The 16,547-nt window shown below is 40.8% G+C and overlaps 2 protein-coding genes across 2 annotated transcripts; both read left to right on the forward strand.

Annotated features, from left to right (window-relative positions):
* Positions 1-171: 171 nt before the first annotated feature.
* LOC118780601 (transcription factor 20-like) lies at positions 172-11,543 on the forward strand. The gene is made up of 5 exons (XM_036533191.1): positions 172-8,322; positions 8,728-8,821; positions 8,989-9,038; positions 10,633-10,727; positions 10,944-11,543. Exons 1-4 carry the CDS (start codon positions 625-627, stop codon positions 10,690-10,692), a joined length of 7,902 nt encoding a protein of 2,633 aa, XP_036389084.1. The 5' UTR covers positions 172-624; the 3' UTR covers positions 10,693-10,727; positions 10,944-11,543.
* A 1,151-nt stretch (positions 11,544-12,694) lies between these two features.
* Positions 12,695-15,653, forward strand: si:ch211-243a20.4. Its single transcript, XM_036551309.1, has 6 exons — positions 12,695-12,755; positions 13,085-13,369; positions 14,202-14,323; positions 14,594-14,698; positions 15,160-15,261; positions 15,535-15,653. The coding sequence occupies exons 1-6, from the start codon at positions 12,698-12,700 to the stop codon at positions 15,589-15,591; spliced, it is 729 nt and encodes a 242-aa protein (XP_036407202.1). The 5' UTR covers positions 12,695-12,697; the 3' UTR covers positions 15,592-15,653.
* The last annotated feature ends 894 nt before the right edge of the window (positions 15,654-16,547 follow it).

Raw genomic sequence — 16,547 nt, forward strand, 5'->3', positions numbered from 1 at the left:
TTCTGTTTCATGTGTTTTTCCTCAGATCTTAAAAAAAATTGCTGCAACATTGGAAAATAGGTTTAATTAGCTGCATTGACTGTCATGATGAAAGTCATCTACTGCAGCAATGCTGACTTTCATGACAGTTTAGAAGAATACTGTTTGTACCTAGGCTTTATTGCAGCCACTGCTGCTGGGCTTGGATTTTCTCCTGTTGCTTCAGTGCTGTTGCCTCAGTTTTAGCTGTGATTTTGAGAGCTCTTACAGTACTAAAGCAGCATTGTGACATTTGGAACATTTGCCTCTTCTGTGTTCATGATTGTAACAGTTTCTTCAGCTGCTATAACTGCAGCCTCTTTGTTTCCATTTTTTACTAAGTTAGGAGTAGACATCCAACACATTGCTTTCACTTCTGCAACAAGGAAGTTCAAGTGGGTGCTGCAGCTGCAATAACTCCACCTACTCCACCTACCTGAAACAGTAATGGACTCCGGCTCTTCATGTGTATGACCCCGAGATACCAATTAATGCAGTTCTGGCTGCAGCTTACAGACTTCTTGTTATTATTAAACTGCAGGAGCTGAAACAGTGTTATCCCTTTCTTTTTGTTTTTCAATTTTTGAATTTTGAGAAGGAAAAAAAATGCAGAATTTTCGTGACAGCTCGGCTTCTCCCACTCCCCATCGTGGGTTTTCCAGTGTGGTAGGTGGAAGTGGGAAGAATTCCTCTTACCAGCTACATCCTTCGGAACTCCAGAGCTCCCCACAAATGCAGGAAGAATATGCTGGTGTGCAGCAGCGAAATCCTCCTACAGAAAACCAACACCCACACCCTGCAGTTCCCCTCCATACCAGCCAGGCAGCCCTCATGCGGGGTTATGGGGCTAGAAGTAGAGGTGGTGGAGGTGGGGATGTATTACAGGGTAACGCTAAACATGGCAGTAATAATAACAGTAACAACCCTTACCGTAAAGAAACGATGGATTATTATTTTTTGATGGGTAACAAAGACGGACATAGAAGAGGAAATCTGAGCTTAGTGTATGGAGCAGGCATGGGGTTTCAAAATTTGGATGGACTTGTGCCTCAGCAGTACCGATCTGCCAGAGCTAGTTCGGGTACTGCTTCTGGTATGTCTCAATATCAGGTTGACTACAGTGTTACGACTGAATCCAGTCTCAGTAGCAGCAGTGGGGCTGGAGCCTTTTCCCCCTCCCATCACTACAGCTTGGGTCATAACCCCTCAGTCCAAACAGCATCAGGAGCTCAAATATTGCGACGCCAACAAACCCAGAATTACTCTTCCCATCAAGTTATACGCCAGGAGCAGCAGCGTAGAGATTATCCCTTATCTGGACATAGACAGCTGCCTCAGTTCCCCCACTATGCTCAAGCAAATGCATCCACAGGGTCCGCAGGGGTGTATAATTCCCCCAAACAAAGATACTATAGTGGAGGAAATGGTGGAAAGTGTAAAATGAATAACACAGCTAGTGCCAACTCTAATCCAAGTTCCATAACAAATTCAACCAATCTGAACCACAATCAGTTTGAAGGTGTAGGGCAGAGTTACCCTAATTCAGATTATCCATATAATTCCAACCTCTCCACTCAGCATCGCAACCACCATCATAATTTAGGACCAAACTTTGACACTTCTCACAAAATGTACCCTTCTAATACAGTACACCAGACAGGGCAGCCTTACCCTGCACACCCCCCATCCTCCATCTCATCCACAAAGTCTTCCACTTCTGCAGTTCCCCCAGCACATCCCTGTTCTCATGAAATAACCAAATCCCCCATGCACACTCAAAGTCAACAACCCCAGTTCCAACAAAACTTCAGCCCAATTTCTAATCCATCTCCAGCTGCCTCCTTAGTCCAGTCACCCAGCTGTAGCTCATCTCCGTCACCACTTATGGGCATTTCTGAGGGACCAGGCAACTCCACGGCGCCCCCTGCACACCAGCCATCATATCCACTCCCAAACCCCAGAAACAGCCACAACCACAACAGGCTGTTACAGACAATGCCTCAGTTGAGTCCAACGCCTAACTCTAACAGCAGCAGCAGTAGTTGTGGGAGTAGCAGTGGCCATGGAAACACAGCTGGCCTGAGTGCAAGTCCAGGTAGTACACATTCCCGTAAGGGAGTGGGATTCAAAGGAATGAGAAATGAACAGTACATATCTTCCTCCCACTACACATCTTCTCCACATGAGAAACAAATCCTGGACCCTGGGACCAACAGTCTCAATGCTTTGACTTCACAAGTGGCTAATCTACCTAATACTGTGCAACAAATGCTGCTCTCTGACTCTCTTCTCTCAAACAACAGAGGCAAAGATAGTGGACAGCAGATACAGCAATCACTTTATTCCTCACTAACCAGTCAGCAAAGGAATAGAGGCAATGTTTCAACTACAAGGAGTGAAGATGGTAGAACAATGGACAGCAGTGGTACCAATTCTGAAGGTGGAACAGATGAGGAATCTTCCCATGTGATGGAGATGCCAAAGAGGGGCAGAAGTGAAAGTGAAGAGCACATTTTGAAAGGTGAAGATGGGGTAATGAGGCAGTTAAGTGGAACTAACAGGGGATCTGAAGCAACAGGTGGTTGTCCAGCATCTCAGATTCAAGTGGCCCAGGCTTTCATCCCTGCCAAATCACAAAATGAACAAGATGGTCAGGGTTCACCATCTCATGTGGAAATGGAAGCATCCAAAAGACACAGCAAAACTTCAAGCTCTCCTTGTGTTTCACAAACAGAAGTGGGTGATTATAAAACTCATGTTTCTGTATCTCCATCTTCTACTTCTTCTCTCATTAAATCTGATGAGATCAATAAAGTCCAACCCCCTCTGTGCCCTTCTCCAACATCCTTTACTATTCCTAAGTCACCCAGTGCCTCCCAGATCCTCATCTCTTCATCTCACTCTAATTGCTGTGAAGAATCTTTTAGTACTAGACATCTTCATAGGGAGAAGGAAAGGAACGAAAGGATTGATACAATGAAAACAGAGGCAGAGGATAGTAAAGATGCAGTGGTAAAATTCAAAAGTGATACCAAAAGAGGGGATAACCATGATAGAGAAGTGCTTAGCAGTCAAGAGGAGATGGAAGGAGAGAGATACTCTCAGATCTCCAATAAACAGAAGGATGAAACAGAGGGAAAACAGGAAATGGCAAGGAGTTCTGATGACAAAAATAAAAACCTGACTTCTGAAGAAACCCATAGTACAGGAGTAGGAGTAATTGTCTCTGCCCGTTCTGAGGTAACCCAGCCAGAATCTACAACAGACCAACCACAAACCCCCCAGACCGCACCCCTACAAAGTCTCAATATGGGAAATCATAGTTATTACCCAAAGGAGGACACTCACTCATACAATTCCTTCAGAAATGCTACTGGTCAAAATGGAGAAGGTGAAAGAACTTTGTCTGCTAATGCTTCTGTGCATGGACTAAAAGTTCACTCTAAGCCTGTGTTTAGGGTCTCATCTCACCAGTCTCAGCCTAGGAACCAAAGGTCCCCATATGGATTCTCTGAATCACTACATAGTAGTGGGAGGAATTTAAAAAACAGTGGGATAGGGTCAAGTGAAGATAGGTCATCCAATTTTGATTACCAAGGTTACCAGCAACTTCAACAACAGAATGCTGGACTCCAAAAAAGGATAGGGGCAGTAGGAGGTGAAGGGCAGGACAGGAGAAGCATTAGTGGTTTAGAAACAGAAAGGGGACTTGACAGTCATGCTCACCAACAACAATATCCAAGTCTTCTGCAAGAAGTCTTACAAGGTTACCACATAGACAAGCGTTATAGGCATACTGAAAACACAGCTCAACAGTTGCCACCCCGCAATACTTCTCATCAGTTTCAAAATATGCCTTATCAACACCTTCATTCAAGGCATTCTAGCACTATAACTGAAAGTATGAAACCACATGCCTATACCCCTCAAACGGGGATGGGTATGGACTATTGCAGCCCCAGTGAAACAGCTGTTCCTGGAAAGCTCTACACTTTGGGTCAGAGGCATGAAGGTGAAGTTGGCATGGGCCAGGATGCTCTTCATTCTTGGTGTTCTGGTGGAGTTGAACCAAAAGGTATACATTGGGGTTCTTTGGACAAGAACAAGATGTTGACATCCCTAAGTCGTTCCACTACCAAGTCCTCAGAACTTTCTCAACATCCCCTTTCAAGGCACATAAACTTAGATGATTACTCTGTACCAACTGGGAAACACTCCTCAAATCAGCTTACCCCCACCTCTGCTGTGCAGCAGTTGCTGCTAAAAGAAGTCGAGTCAACAGCAGGGAATGAAGTATCTGTGGGACAAACTCGACCTCAAACACCATCATCACCCTTGCCATCTCTGTCGTCCTTGGAGCGCCGCTCAGTCATTTGTGATTTTTCACCATCTCGTCTGCATACACCTGAAAGAGAGAGAAATAGAGACAAAGGAGATACTCTACCACAACCTGGTTCTTCCGGAGCTTCTGTTATTCAGCAATCACTTTCTGCTTCTTCGGTGTTAAAACAAGAAAGCTGTAAGGAAGAAGAGAAAGTGAATAGGAAAATATTGAAGGATGAAGCACTGCACAGAACTAAGGAGGTTGAAAACCCTCCTTTTAGTCATCCCCCAACTAAGGAAATTTCTATTCAGCATCAAAACAGAACTACCCAACCCACTTCTCACCCATTGGACATGAACAGTGACCCTCACAACATGCCTAGTGTAGTTAAAGGGATTATTAATTCAGCAAATGTCACCCCTCGCAATTCCCAACAATCCTCTCAACAACACACATTAAACCCTATGCCGCTGTCTTCACCATCACCATCAAGGTTTCAATCCTACTTTCAAGGCTTAGATGAGTCAAGTAACCATTCTGCTGGTGTAAGTAGTTTTAGTATGGGCAATACAGGGGAGGGTACTATAAAAATGAGTCCTCAGCATTCTCACCAGCTTTCCCATTATCAGCATTTATCCTCTCACCCACAAAACCCACAACATGCTAATAAATTGAAAGGTTATCCCAACCCCCTATCCCTCCAACCATCAGATAGCCATGATGACAGATTTGATTGGACAGCTCAAAAAAATAATATCCAGTCCTCCTCTCTAGATATGGTAATGTCCCGTGATTCAAGCCAAAATCAAACCTCTTCAGGAATTAGATCTAATGCTAGTGTACAAGCTAATCAGCAACACTTACCTCCTCATCAGGATAGATACTATAATGTGGTAAAATTGTGGGATTCATCATTATCTGGAAGAGAGAATGACAAGATAATTCAGGCAGATGCTTCCCAAAGAAACCAGCACACTGCCCCTGTTGTTCCCACTGGGTCAGTTTCCTTGCCTCCAGGCCTGCCAGATAGGTCAAAACATCTACAATCGAACCCTTCTGGAGTGGTGACAGAAGAGAATGTCAGAGCATTCCACCCAACATCCACACCAATTTCTGTGAAGCATACTGATTCAAGTAGCAGCAGTAGTGGCAGTAATGTGAATGCAGTAGCTCAAGGCAAAGCCAAAATAGGTGGCTTAGGGGACACAAACCCATTAATTACAAGAAGGAGAGTCCGTTCCTTCATCTCTCCAATTCCTGCCAAAAGGCAGCACCAGGATATAGATCACAGACAGCAGCAGCAAAAAGGTGCTTCTAGTATGTATACTTCCCTCTTAACTAACTCTGATGTCAGACAGCATGTGGATGGTGATACATTCAGACCAGGCACACCCCACTTCAAATCCGTTAGCTCAAATACAAACACAACACCTATTCGAAATGCTTCACCTGTGTTTCCTTCATCTTGCATGGGCAAAACAAAAGTTTTACCACCAAGAAAGGGACGGGGTCTCAAGCTGGAGGCAATAGTACAGAAAATTACACCCAATGTTAAAAAAACAAGTAATAATGATGGTAATACCAATCCATCATCAAATCATCTGTCTAGCGTGTCTCACACAGAAATGACGTGCATTCTTGACATTGAGGAGCAGAACTCCTGTATTAGAAAGTTCTCAAAAATTGAAGCTGGAAGAGGGAGTTGCCTTTCCTATGAAAGCGAAGGTATGTCCTTTGAAGAAATCATGTCCTACAGGGGGGTTGATGAGAGTGGGCCTCTGCTTCCGAGTGCCTATCCATATGACCCTCACCAGGATACACAGATTGTCAAATGTGACATGACAGGAAAAGGAAGTAATGCTGCTGTTGGGGTGCTGGAGCCGGCATTAGACTTTGGGATTAAGCTGTCCGGATCTCTAAAGACAGAACCAGACTATACAGGAGAGAGCGGAAATGATGATTTAAGGATTCCACCTGATTTTACACTTCTAGGTCCATTACCTCCACCCCCTCCATTACCTTGCCCTGTACAAGCATCTCCCCCTCCATCATCTTCTGCTTTGTCAGATATTCAGCGTTTCACTACAACTTATCAGCAGCTAGAGACTCGAAGAGGAGAACACTCAGCAGCTACCCTTCTGAGACAAAAACTTCAAGAGAGTGGGGGAGTGGATGGTTATTCTGGGAGGGATTATCTTGGGACCAAGTCACCTTATCATAACCAGAATCCAAGCCACTGCCTTTTACCCATTCCCTCACACAGCCATCTCCCACATCATCAGCAACACACATCTGTGGGGACCACATCAATGATGAGTTTGTCACAGTTTACAGAACCCAAACCCTTAGAGAATGTAGTGCCTAAAGGCTATTTTCCATCAGGGAAAAAAAAAGGACGACCAGTTGGCAGTGTAAATAAGCAAAAGCGTGCACAAGCACAGTCCCAGTCTTTGCCCGTTAATGCTTCCCCTGTCACCCAAATACCTACACCTGCTTCAGCTGCTACACCTCAAACAGAAGTGCAAAGTACTAGTACTACAACAGCTATAATTGCAAATTATCCTGAAGACAATAAGACAGCTGCTTCTGTTGCTCCTGCTACTGTATCTCAGACAGAAAAAGCAGATGTAGATAGTGAAGAGACACAGCCAGAGGTGGAAGTGAAACCTCGCAGGCAGAGAAGAAGAAAGAAAGAAGGTGTGATCGAGGGAGATGGAATGGAATGCAGTCAAAGACAGAGGACAAGAGGAGCTGGAGTGTTTGATAAGGCAAAGTTGCAAGCTAGGACAGAAAGTGGAGGAAATGTCAGTAATAGTGGTGTTTTGCCCTCTCTCAGAAAGTCAGTTTTTGTTCCATACATTCATGTAGAGAGTAAGATGGAGGAGATTGGCAATGTGTGCACCATTGTGAATGCTGTAGATGAGAGGAAGAAAGGGGAAAGTGGAGAAGAGAGGGGAGGAAGATGGACAGGGAAGGAAGAGGGGGGAGGGTCCATTACACCTTTAAACTCAACACTAACTTCTCAACTGGCCAGAAAAGATGAAGAAAGGGAGAAGGTGAAAGAGAAAAGACATTCAGAAAAGGTAGACACTTCCCTTATTCAGTCCAGCCCAACAGGGAAGGCTCTTCCTTCATCAGGATATGTTATTTCAGGATCTGTGGTGACTGAGATCAGCGCTTTTGGTCATCTTCTATGCTGCTTGTGCAAAAAATGGGCTAACTACAAAGATCTTGGGGACCTCTATGGACCATACTATCCTCCTGAATATGCTACAAGGCTTCCCAAGAACAACCCAGTGATTAGACAGAGCCTGGGAACCACCAGTGTAGGCATGAGAAGATTATGTTCAGAAGCAGCTGTGGCTGAGTCAACTAAACAGGAGATGTTGCCTATAGAGGTCCAAACCTGTACATTTGCCACAGATGCTAATTCTTCAGAATATCAGGTTACAGAGCCGTCTGCTGTTACAACAACAGACACAACATCACTAATGGGTGGAGTGGATACTCCTATTCATTTTGGCAGCTACAGGGACAAAGATAAAGGAAGGGAAGATTGGGAATTGACACAAGAACTGACAACTACAAGTGGCGTATTGAACCAAGAAGAACAACTAGATGAACTCTCACATCAGCTGCAGACCCAGCAACAGACAGAGGATGCTCAAAAAAGGTCCCAACATAGAAAACTAACCTCCCACCCACGATTCAAAAGGCGACACAGATCCAGTGAGGATTTACCAAAAATGGGACCCATCAACAATAAAGCCTTACTACCCTTTCAGCCTCCTCCACCGTCGTCACTTCCTAACCAGGACCCTTCTGACCCATCAGCACCATTGTCCCTGCTTCCTCAGGTGCCCCTAGACCCAGAGGAGCTGTGGGTACATGAGGCATGTATCGTCTGGGCCAGTGGTGTGTTTCTGGTCAATGGGAGGCTCTATGGTCTACAGGAGGCACTAGATGGTGCCAGAGATACAGTGAGTTGCTTTCAAATGTATTTTCTGTCATATTTTCATTTAATACAAATGTGTAATATTTTATGTATGCTGCATATGCTAAATATATTTTGTACTTTTATAAATATGGTGTTTTTTTTTTAAATTTTCACTATCTTACTTACGTTTACATAGCTTTAATCCTTTAGAGTTACGTATCTAACTTTAGTGGTAATTAACCTGTAAATACACTTTGTGATTGTGTCCATGTGTTGTGCATTTATTATGTTGTAGAATAGTGGCTCAATCTCCTTTTGTCTGAAGAGCAAATACCATCTCATTCTCATGTACTTCATCTACATGTGCTGTCATTTTCTCTCAAGGATTTGGATTGTTATGTAAACTCGGAGTGGGGACGCTTTCTTAAATGTCCTATGTCTCTTCTAGTGCTGCTCTCATTGCAAGATGATGGGTTCAACCCTTGGCTGCTACAGCAAAGGCTGCACATTGAGATATCACTATTTGTGTGCCATGGAGGCAGGTCAGGGTTGTGCATACAACTGTTCATAATTACTAATTTTTTCCCAAGTTGTTCTGTACCTATACATATATGTCTGTCTTATGCTTCGTTATGTTGAAGAAATGTGGAAGTGTATCTACTTTTAATAGATCTGTTTCTTTTCTTTCCTGCCCTCTGTTCCCCTGCAGGGTGCAATCTGAATCAAGACAACTTCTCACTGCGGTGTCCGAAGCACAAGGTGAGGACAGAGTTAGCTGTAATTGAGTGACTATTCCTAACTATTCAGGCAATCCATCCTCAGTCCTGTTTCATTGTGACTGTACTGCTCAGAAAGGGCACTTCTCAAATGTGCTGAACTGGTGTAACCATATTGGCACAAATGCGTGACTGCAGTGAATTTAAGACAATCTTACATTTTAAAGAAGGAATATTCTGTGCTCCACCATATCAGATAAGTCAAGTTAAAAAAAAAATCACACATTCAGCTGTGTCACTTTTATCTTTCTCATCTTTGTTGATGTGTGACCCTTTTACTCCTTCTGCCTCATCTACTCTGACATGTGAGCATGAATTTTTTATTGAGGACAGGCCACTCAGCCCTTCTAGGCCTGCAATTTTGCCTGTAGTGTCTACGGTGTCTTGAGCACTGTGTCAGGATAGGTCTTGAACACTTGAACACAAGTGTCTTTGCTTCCACTACACTCTGTAAACAATTCCACTTTGTACTGCTCCATGTATTCATAATTTTCTGTGTGAAAGAACTTCTTAGCATCAGTGTGAAATGTACCTAACTAATTTCCACCCATGCCTGTCACATTTTGTTGACAGAGCAGAGCTTAAAAATCCACTTTATTACTCCATTATAGAGCCTCCTTTTGCTGAGATCTTAAGTCTTTCTCCTTAACATGTTTTAATATATATATATATATATATATATATATATATATATATATATATATATATATATATATATATACCTGGAACAAGTTTTGTTGCCCCTCTCATTACATATGTTCACATAATGTTGTGATACCTGGAACTGGACACAATTCACACAACGTGCTCTGACCAAGGCCTTTGTTAGTCATTGTTTTAAATGGGGAGGAGGCAGCAGAGTGCTCAATGAGTCAGCTGCTTGCTCCCTGCTTAGCTAAATGCTTAATTTTGCTTTGGCAATGTAAATGTATGTTCTCAAACCAGTGAAAAAAAATTTGGATCAAACTGAAAGTCTATATGTTAACAAAGGCAACACCACCCTCCATCAGAGTGTTGTGCTGTGCAGTTGCTTTTTGAATGGGCATCACCACACAGGAATATGGCACATGCATAGCTCTCTGCGGGGTCTCAGACCAAACACTCACAGAATTGGTATGGTGCAGTTTTGAAAACATTCAGCAACCTACTGTATAATGTAGGTTTTTTATTTATTCATTTAGAGGAAAAGGTAATGATAAAATTAATTATTATGTATCTGTGAAACAGTTATAGTTATGGAATCACAGAAAATGATCTTTTTAAAGGTTTAGCCTCCTAATGACTTTTGTCATTTCACAACAGTTTTAACTAAGATTTAAGAATGTATAGATGCCAAGTTGTATTAGTAAAATGTTATTTTCTTTTGAAAGTCCTTTACTGGTGTGTGAAGTGGAATACATTGCCATCAGCCCTCAGAAACAGACAGATTAATAATTAAATCGGGACACCTAATGGTATTGACCGCAGAGATGAAAACCACCCCCCTGCCTAACCACTAACGCCCTGTTGTTCAGTATTCTTTGACTAAGTTGTTTGACTTTGTTAACATCTCTTCCCATCCCCTACATATTCGCCAGTTCTCTCTGAACAATAGACCAGTGAAGTCAGTGTATCAGGAGCTATCAGAGAGAGGATGAGAGAAATGGGCTGCAACACTGAAGAGGTTGGACTGGTGAGTACTATGACAAGCGCTGGCAAAGTACTGTCTCACAAAATGTAGTACTATGTAATAGTTCCTGTATTACTTCCTTTATGTATTTGTGTGACTACCTATGTAGGGAACTGATTTGGGTGTAAGCTTACTTAAGGAGCTGTAGTTGAATATAAGATTTGAATGTGAGTTTGAAAATTAATTGAATACATTCATTGGTTTGCCAAAACAATGCAGGTTAGCGGGATGAAAAATGGAAGACAGTGGATGAATGCAGCATGAGAACGAAGGACAGAATGGATTAAGATAAGGAATTTTCTGAAGAAAAGGAAACAAAATACTTTGTAATAATGCAAAAAAAAAAAAAACTAAAATGAATATTCTGTCATCTTTTAAAAAAAGGAAGATACACACAATGAACGCAGGAGAAAAGGAAGTGAACTGAACTGAAAGAGCAAAAAAAGTGAAGACAGACCCACACACTGAGAGCAAGAATAACTTTCTCCGTTTCAAAAGCTTTGAATTTGTGGGGAAAAAAAGAAAACAAATGAACTGTTTCACTTTTTGTCATATGGTTATTATTTTTTTAATCCTAAAACAATGATATGAGAGAGGAGAACTGGGAACAAGTATGGGAGAGAACACTAAAAGAATGTAAACATGGAGGGGAAGGACTGGAGCAGAGAGTGGAAGAAGGGCAGTGTATTCTGTTACTATCATCATCATTATTGTTTGGTTATTGGTTATTATGATTGTTCATTTTTAATGCTGTCAGTATTTTCTGCTTAATTCTGAATGGGGCCATCTGAGTTTAAAATTCACTATTAAACTATGAAACTGAGGACTTCTTTAAAAAAAACGTAATAAATGTTTTTTTTGTTTTTGCTTTTTTGTTTTTTTTTTTTAAACATTGAAATTCAATAGTTTGAGTTAGCACTGAGATAATATTGCCATGCAAAATGAAGGCTTGTTGCCTTGGAAATAAGCATGCATGTGTGCGTGCATGAGGGTGAGTGTGTGTGTCCATGTTTGGTCCTTTGAAAAGTGGTCTTATTTTTCATTCCAGGGTTTTTACAGAGCAGGTTGTATACAAGCGCTTCATGCATACGGAAAAACATCACTGAATCAAATGGTCCGATTTTCACCATAGAAAAAATGACAGAAGCTTTTTGAAGGAAATATATCCACATATGTGCTAAGAACTTTACTGACCCAATCGGTGCACCATCCAAAAAGAGTAAATGATCTAATAACAAAAAAGAATCAAATGTCCCTATTTTTTGTGCAGTGAAAGGGGTTTGGTAGACAAGGAGACAAATCTCCTGAATAGAGGCAAATGTGTCCATCTTACAGAAGCATCATTATAAGCTGGAAAGTAAGCTGGTCTGTATTACTATAGATATTATTTCTATTGTTTTTTATTTGGGTAAAAAAAAAAGAAAAGTGACAAACTGTTGTATTGGAACTACTTGTAATTATGTATATGAATTATAAAAATTATCGAAAAAATGCATGTGACCAATGGTCTTTACTTCTGAACAGTTTTATTGTCTTCAGCTGTCTTTCCTAATTTGGTAACATTATGTATCTTATCTATCTATGTGAATATGTCTGTTCTTGTTTCTATGTACTTCCTATGTCAATATGTTTTTGGTGAGGCTCCCGGGCTATGGTTTCTTTATTTTTCACAACACGTTCAGTGCGCACACTTTGAGGAAGTAAATTGTTTAAAAACAGGAACACTCCTAGGGTGTACTTGAGAATAGATGACTTTTTCAGATATCTTGAGACGTGTTCACTGTTATACATTTTGAAAGACAGACAAGCTCATTATTTACACATCTGTACGTAACATCACAAATATATATATATTTCACATAGTGACAGGATACATACAGTCCATGATATGTGGTGACAGGTGGTTCCTCAGTTTTGTATAGGAGTAGAAGAGTTTTACTTTGTTGCTGTGAAACCTTTTTCTTTTAAGCATAATGGAAACTCTATTGGCTTTGTTGTTTGCTCTGATGTGTTTTGGACTTCTGAGTAAAGGTAAGATTTATTTCATACAAGAATTCATTTTTGTTATGGAATTGTACCCTTATTTGATGGCATTACATGTTTGTTGTGTTTTAATTATAACTTGTTCATCATTATTTATTTGATTTCATTCATTATGTTTAGATCAGTGATGCAGTCTCACATTTCTGTTGTATTGCATTTTGTCTACTTGGCGTTATCCACTATACTCGTTTGCCCTGATAATATGTGAGTACAGCATAGTTTAAAGATATTATCTTGTTTTGCTGTGTGTTCCAAGTCTTGGATGTCAGTATGGTGTGCTAGAGTAATGCTTTATTTTATCTTTTTATCTCTCACAGCCCAAACTACAATCTCTCTTGAGGATGCAATCAGAGTGGCTTTGCCTGGAGATAAATTCATTCTTAATTTTAATGTGACTGTGCAAGTGAACCAAAGCTCAGATCATTTTGTCTGCCGCAATTCAAAGAGCGGTAGAGAGATACATAAAAGTAATATTTCAACAACTACATCTGCAAAACTCTTTCCTATGGGATTGGAATTTGTTGCCCACAACAGTTCAAATTCTGGAGAATACAACTGCAGGTACAAGAATGCAGTAGTGTACTGGGTCGTCCTGGTGAGAGGTGAGGACACGGAAAGAGCAATGAGGGGGCAGAGGAAAAAAGAGGAAAGGAAAAGAAGCTCGGGGAAGGGATTAATGACAAATGATGAGGCAGTTCATAGGGTGATGAAGTGACTGAAGAGTGAGGATGAGTAATTTGTGAAGTGTCAACAAATGATTGGTCAAGCTTTCCAAATTCGTTCCTTGGACCGGCACCCCCACCCCCACCCCCACCCCCACCCCATAAATCCATGATATTTCCCAGTAAATCTCAAGTGATTAAGGTTGTTTAGAAAAAAGTATTAATAATATTATTAACAAAATGCTGAATTGGATCAGGACCTTTCTGTTTTAACTGGCAGTTTTGACAGCAATTGGCACACACTCTCAGAATGTAGGACTAGAATCTGGATAATAAGGCATTGGATGTTAACTATGTAGGAACTGATCCTGCAACATTTAGGATACAAAGCCCACCATCACACCACATGATCACATTGTACTTGGTCAGTTTTGGTTTTGATTGGAATGGAAGTGGAATGGGACAGGCACTCAATGTTTAGAAGACATTTGAATTACAAGATGGCAGTAGAGAAGCGGAAGAAAGAGGGGAAGATAGCTCAGTCTTGTGACACAATAGATTTACACTTGTGACATTGTTGTTGCGCAAAAGGAAAGTGCAGGGTAATACTCTCATGTCACAGGCGGGACTTTACTTTAGCAGCTTGTAAAGTCTGCAAACAAAGATCGCATCAGTTCTCTCTGCAGTAATTGTCTAATGCAGTTCTCTTGCAATGTGTTCTCTCTGCAGTGCAGTCTTGTCAAACTGTATTTAATGTTTTAATCTCTTTTAGATGAGGGGTACAAAGAACCACCCTCTTATTCTCATAGTGGGACCCTCGTCGTGATTATGCTGACTGTGGGACTCACCCTCTTCAGTGTCATTGGATCTGCTCTTCTTTGTAAAGGCTACAGGGTGAGGAATTGAGGAAAAAAACAGAGGGTGCCTTTTCCTGCAAAGTGAAACCCTACAGTAACGCTAGATATCTAACAGTATTTGATATTGACACTATCATTATTAATATTGTTTATTAATATAAATGTGTTATTGGGGTCATAGTTATATAATAAATCGTTTTGTGTGACATCTGCAACAAAAAACTGATACTTTCCATTTTTCAGTTATTTACACAAGAGTAATTACAGTTAACTGTAACAACTTAATTCAGCATTGTTGTTTTTTTAGGATCAGAGGATTCCGAGGCAGGAGAATAATGGAGAGGGGAGAGACAGGGGAGAAGGGGAAGGTGAAATTAGAGATGAAGCTGTTACCGGTGGATCAGTTTACTCAGTAAGCCTCTCTCAATCTCTCTTGGTTATTCACTGCTTTTCTTGCCACAGTGATCTCTGTACCTGTGCTGATTCCTTGGGCAAACAATGTACCCAAATTAATGTCTGTCACTACTCTGTATACCACAACCACTGTCAAACAAATCTTCCATTTTTTGTAGATATTGACATTTATTATGCATATTATTTTTCAACCTTGGCGAAGAACAAGTGGCAGCAATGTGGTGTAGTGATAAGGGCCAGCACTCACTGCCCACTTGATTCCTAATGCTTTTGTACCCTTGTCAAGGTTCTTGGCCCGAATTGCCTCATTAAATGTCTAGCTATACAAATGGATCACATATACAACTTGTTATGCATGTTGTGTAACATATGTTATGCTATGATGTTATGTAAGTCACTCAGGATAAGAGCATCCGCTAAACAAATGTAAGTCTAATATTATCTGCATTTCTCTACCAGGCTCTTGAACATGGCACAACTTCAATTTATAATGTATTGGACCCAGCAGCTCAAAATAATGAAATGGACCGAAGGCAGACAAAACAGAATGTCACAGATGAGGTTAGTTCACTTCTTGCATACCTTAATCGAAAGTATATTAAATACTTTTATTAAATAAGGTATTTCAAACTAAAAGAACATTCATGTCCTGTTTGTTTTGTGCTATTTATTGCATGCATGTAATGCCGTAAAAGAGACAAACAGAGAGACTCACATGGGAGGAGGTGTATGCAGACACACACACGCACTTGCACGCATGTGTGTCACTGTTCTGTCGACTGTACAGTCAACAACAAACAACTGATCCCCTTCTCCCCTCTCTCTTCTTTTTAGACTCAAAACGCCCAAAAGGAAGAAGAAATATTTGAATCTGTCTATGAAAATTTCTGATTCACCATTGCTCTCATTTTCTTGCATTCTCTTTTCCTCTTTTACCTACCTTTACCTCCATGTCCGACTCATAACTGAAAATAAATATTTTTATATATCTTATCTGATGGTGTTGTTTTGTTTTGCAGTTTGGGGTTTTGGAATGTTGCAGTGCATTTTTCTTGACACAGCACTACCAATTGTGTTTAATCATTGTGCCATCTTGTCTGTGATTTGATGCACTAAATGTATTGAATCTAGCAGTGTGGTGGTTGACTCCACCACTGACCCACACGTAAGGTGCAGCCTATAGTCACCAGTTTTTAAGTGACAAATATGTTTCAGTGTTTTCTGTGTGCAATGCATTCTGGGTAATCCTTCCGTGACTGTGGTTGTACTGAGAAAGCCTGTCCCTGTTTTGGAGCATTTTTTTGGATCCAAATACTTCCAAATGTAAGGTAATTACTTGGTTATTTTGATTATAATGTAACAAAATGCAGCAACCTGTTACAGCAGTCACATTGAAATGTACTTTTTGTATTGTTTACTTTTTAAATGATTGGAATGAATTTATATCATCATCTCTCGCTGAGTTTACACAACCAGATTTTTCTGAAAGGTCTGTTGGGTTTATACGATTTATGTAAACTGTACACATTTATACATCTAAATGTAACTTTTGTAGCTTTTCTGTAACATTTCATGTATTTTATTTGTCTAAACAACTGCAGCTTCTGTGCAGCCGCGAACTACCAATCAGTTATTATGGAGAGCATTCACCCTACTTTAGTTAACATCTTGAAAACAGCCTATTGGAAAGAAGCCCAGGCCTGGATATATAGAGCCATACTTCTTTCTCATAGCCATTACATTATATTATTGGCATTCAGCAGATGCTCTTACCCAGAGCGACTTACATCAGCTACAATGTTATCCATTTATACAGCTGGATATTTACTGAGGCAATTTGGGGTTAA

The sequence above is a fragment of the Megalops cyprinoides genome, chromosome 1, assembly GCF_013368585.1.
Source record: "Megalops cyprinoides isolate fMegCyp1 chromosome 1, fMegCyp1.pri, whole genome shotgun sequence".
Taxonomy (NCBI): Eukaryota; Metazoa; Chordata; class Actinopteri; order Elopiformes; family Megalopidae; genus Megalops; species Megalops cyprinoides.

Excerpts from the sequence above, each read along its gene's own strand:
- LOC118780601 (XM_036533191.1), top strand. The coding sequence starts at position 625 with ATGCAGAATTTTCGTGACAGCTCGGCTTCTCCCACTCCCCATCGTGGG. Across the intron at positions 8,323-8,727 it reads TAGATGGTGCCAGAGATACA|TGCTGCTCTCATTGCAAGAT; the intron begins GTGAGTTGCTTT and ends TGTCTCTTCTAG. Across the intron at positions 9,039-10,632 it reads TGCGGTGTCCGAAGCACAAG|TTCTCTCTGAACAATAGACC; the intron begins GTGAGGACAGAG and ends CATATTCGCCAG.
- si:ch211-243a20.4 (XM_036551309.1), top strand. The coding sequence starts at position 12,698 with ATGGAAACTCTATTGGCTTTGTTGTTTGCTCTGATGTGTTTTGGACTT. Across the intron at positions 13,370-14,201 it reads CTGGGTCGTCCTGGTGAGAG|ATGAGGGGTACAAAGAACCA; the intron begins GTGAGGACACGG and ends AATCTCTTTTAG. Across the intron at positions 14,324-14,593 it reads TTCTTTGTAAAGGCTACAGG|GATCAGAGGATTCCGAGGCA; the intron begins GTGAGGAATTGA and ends TTGTTTTTTTAG.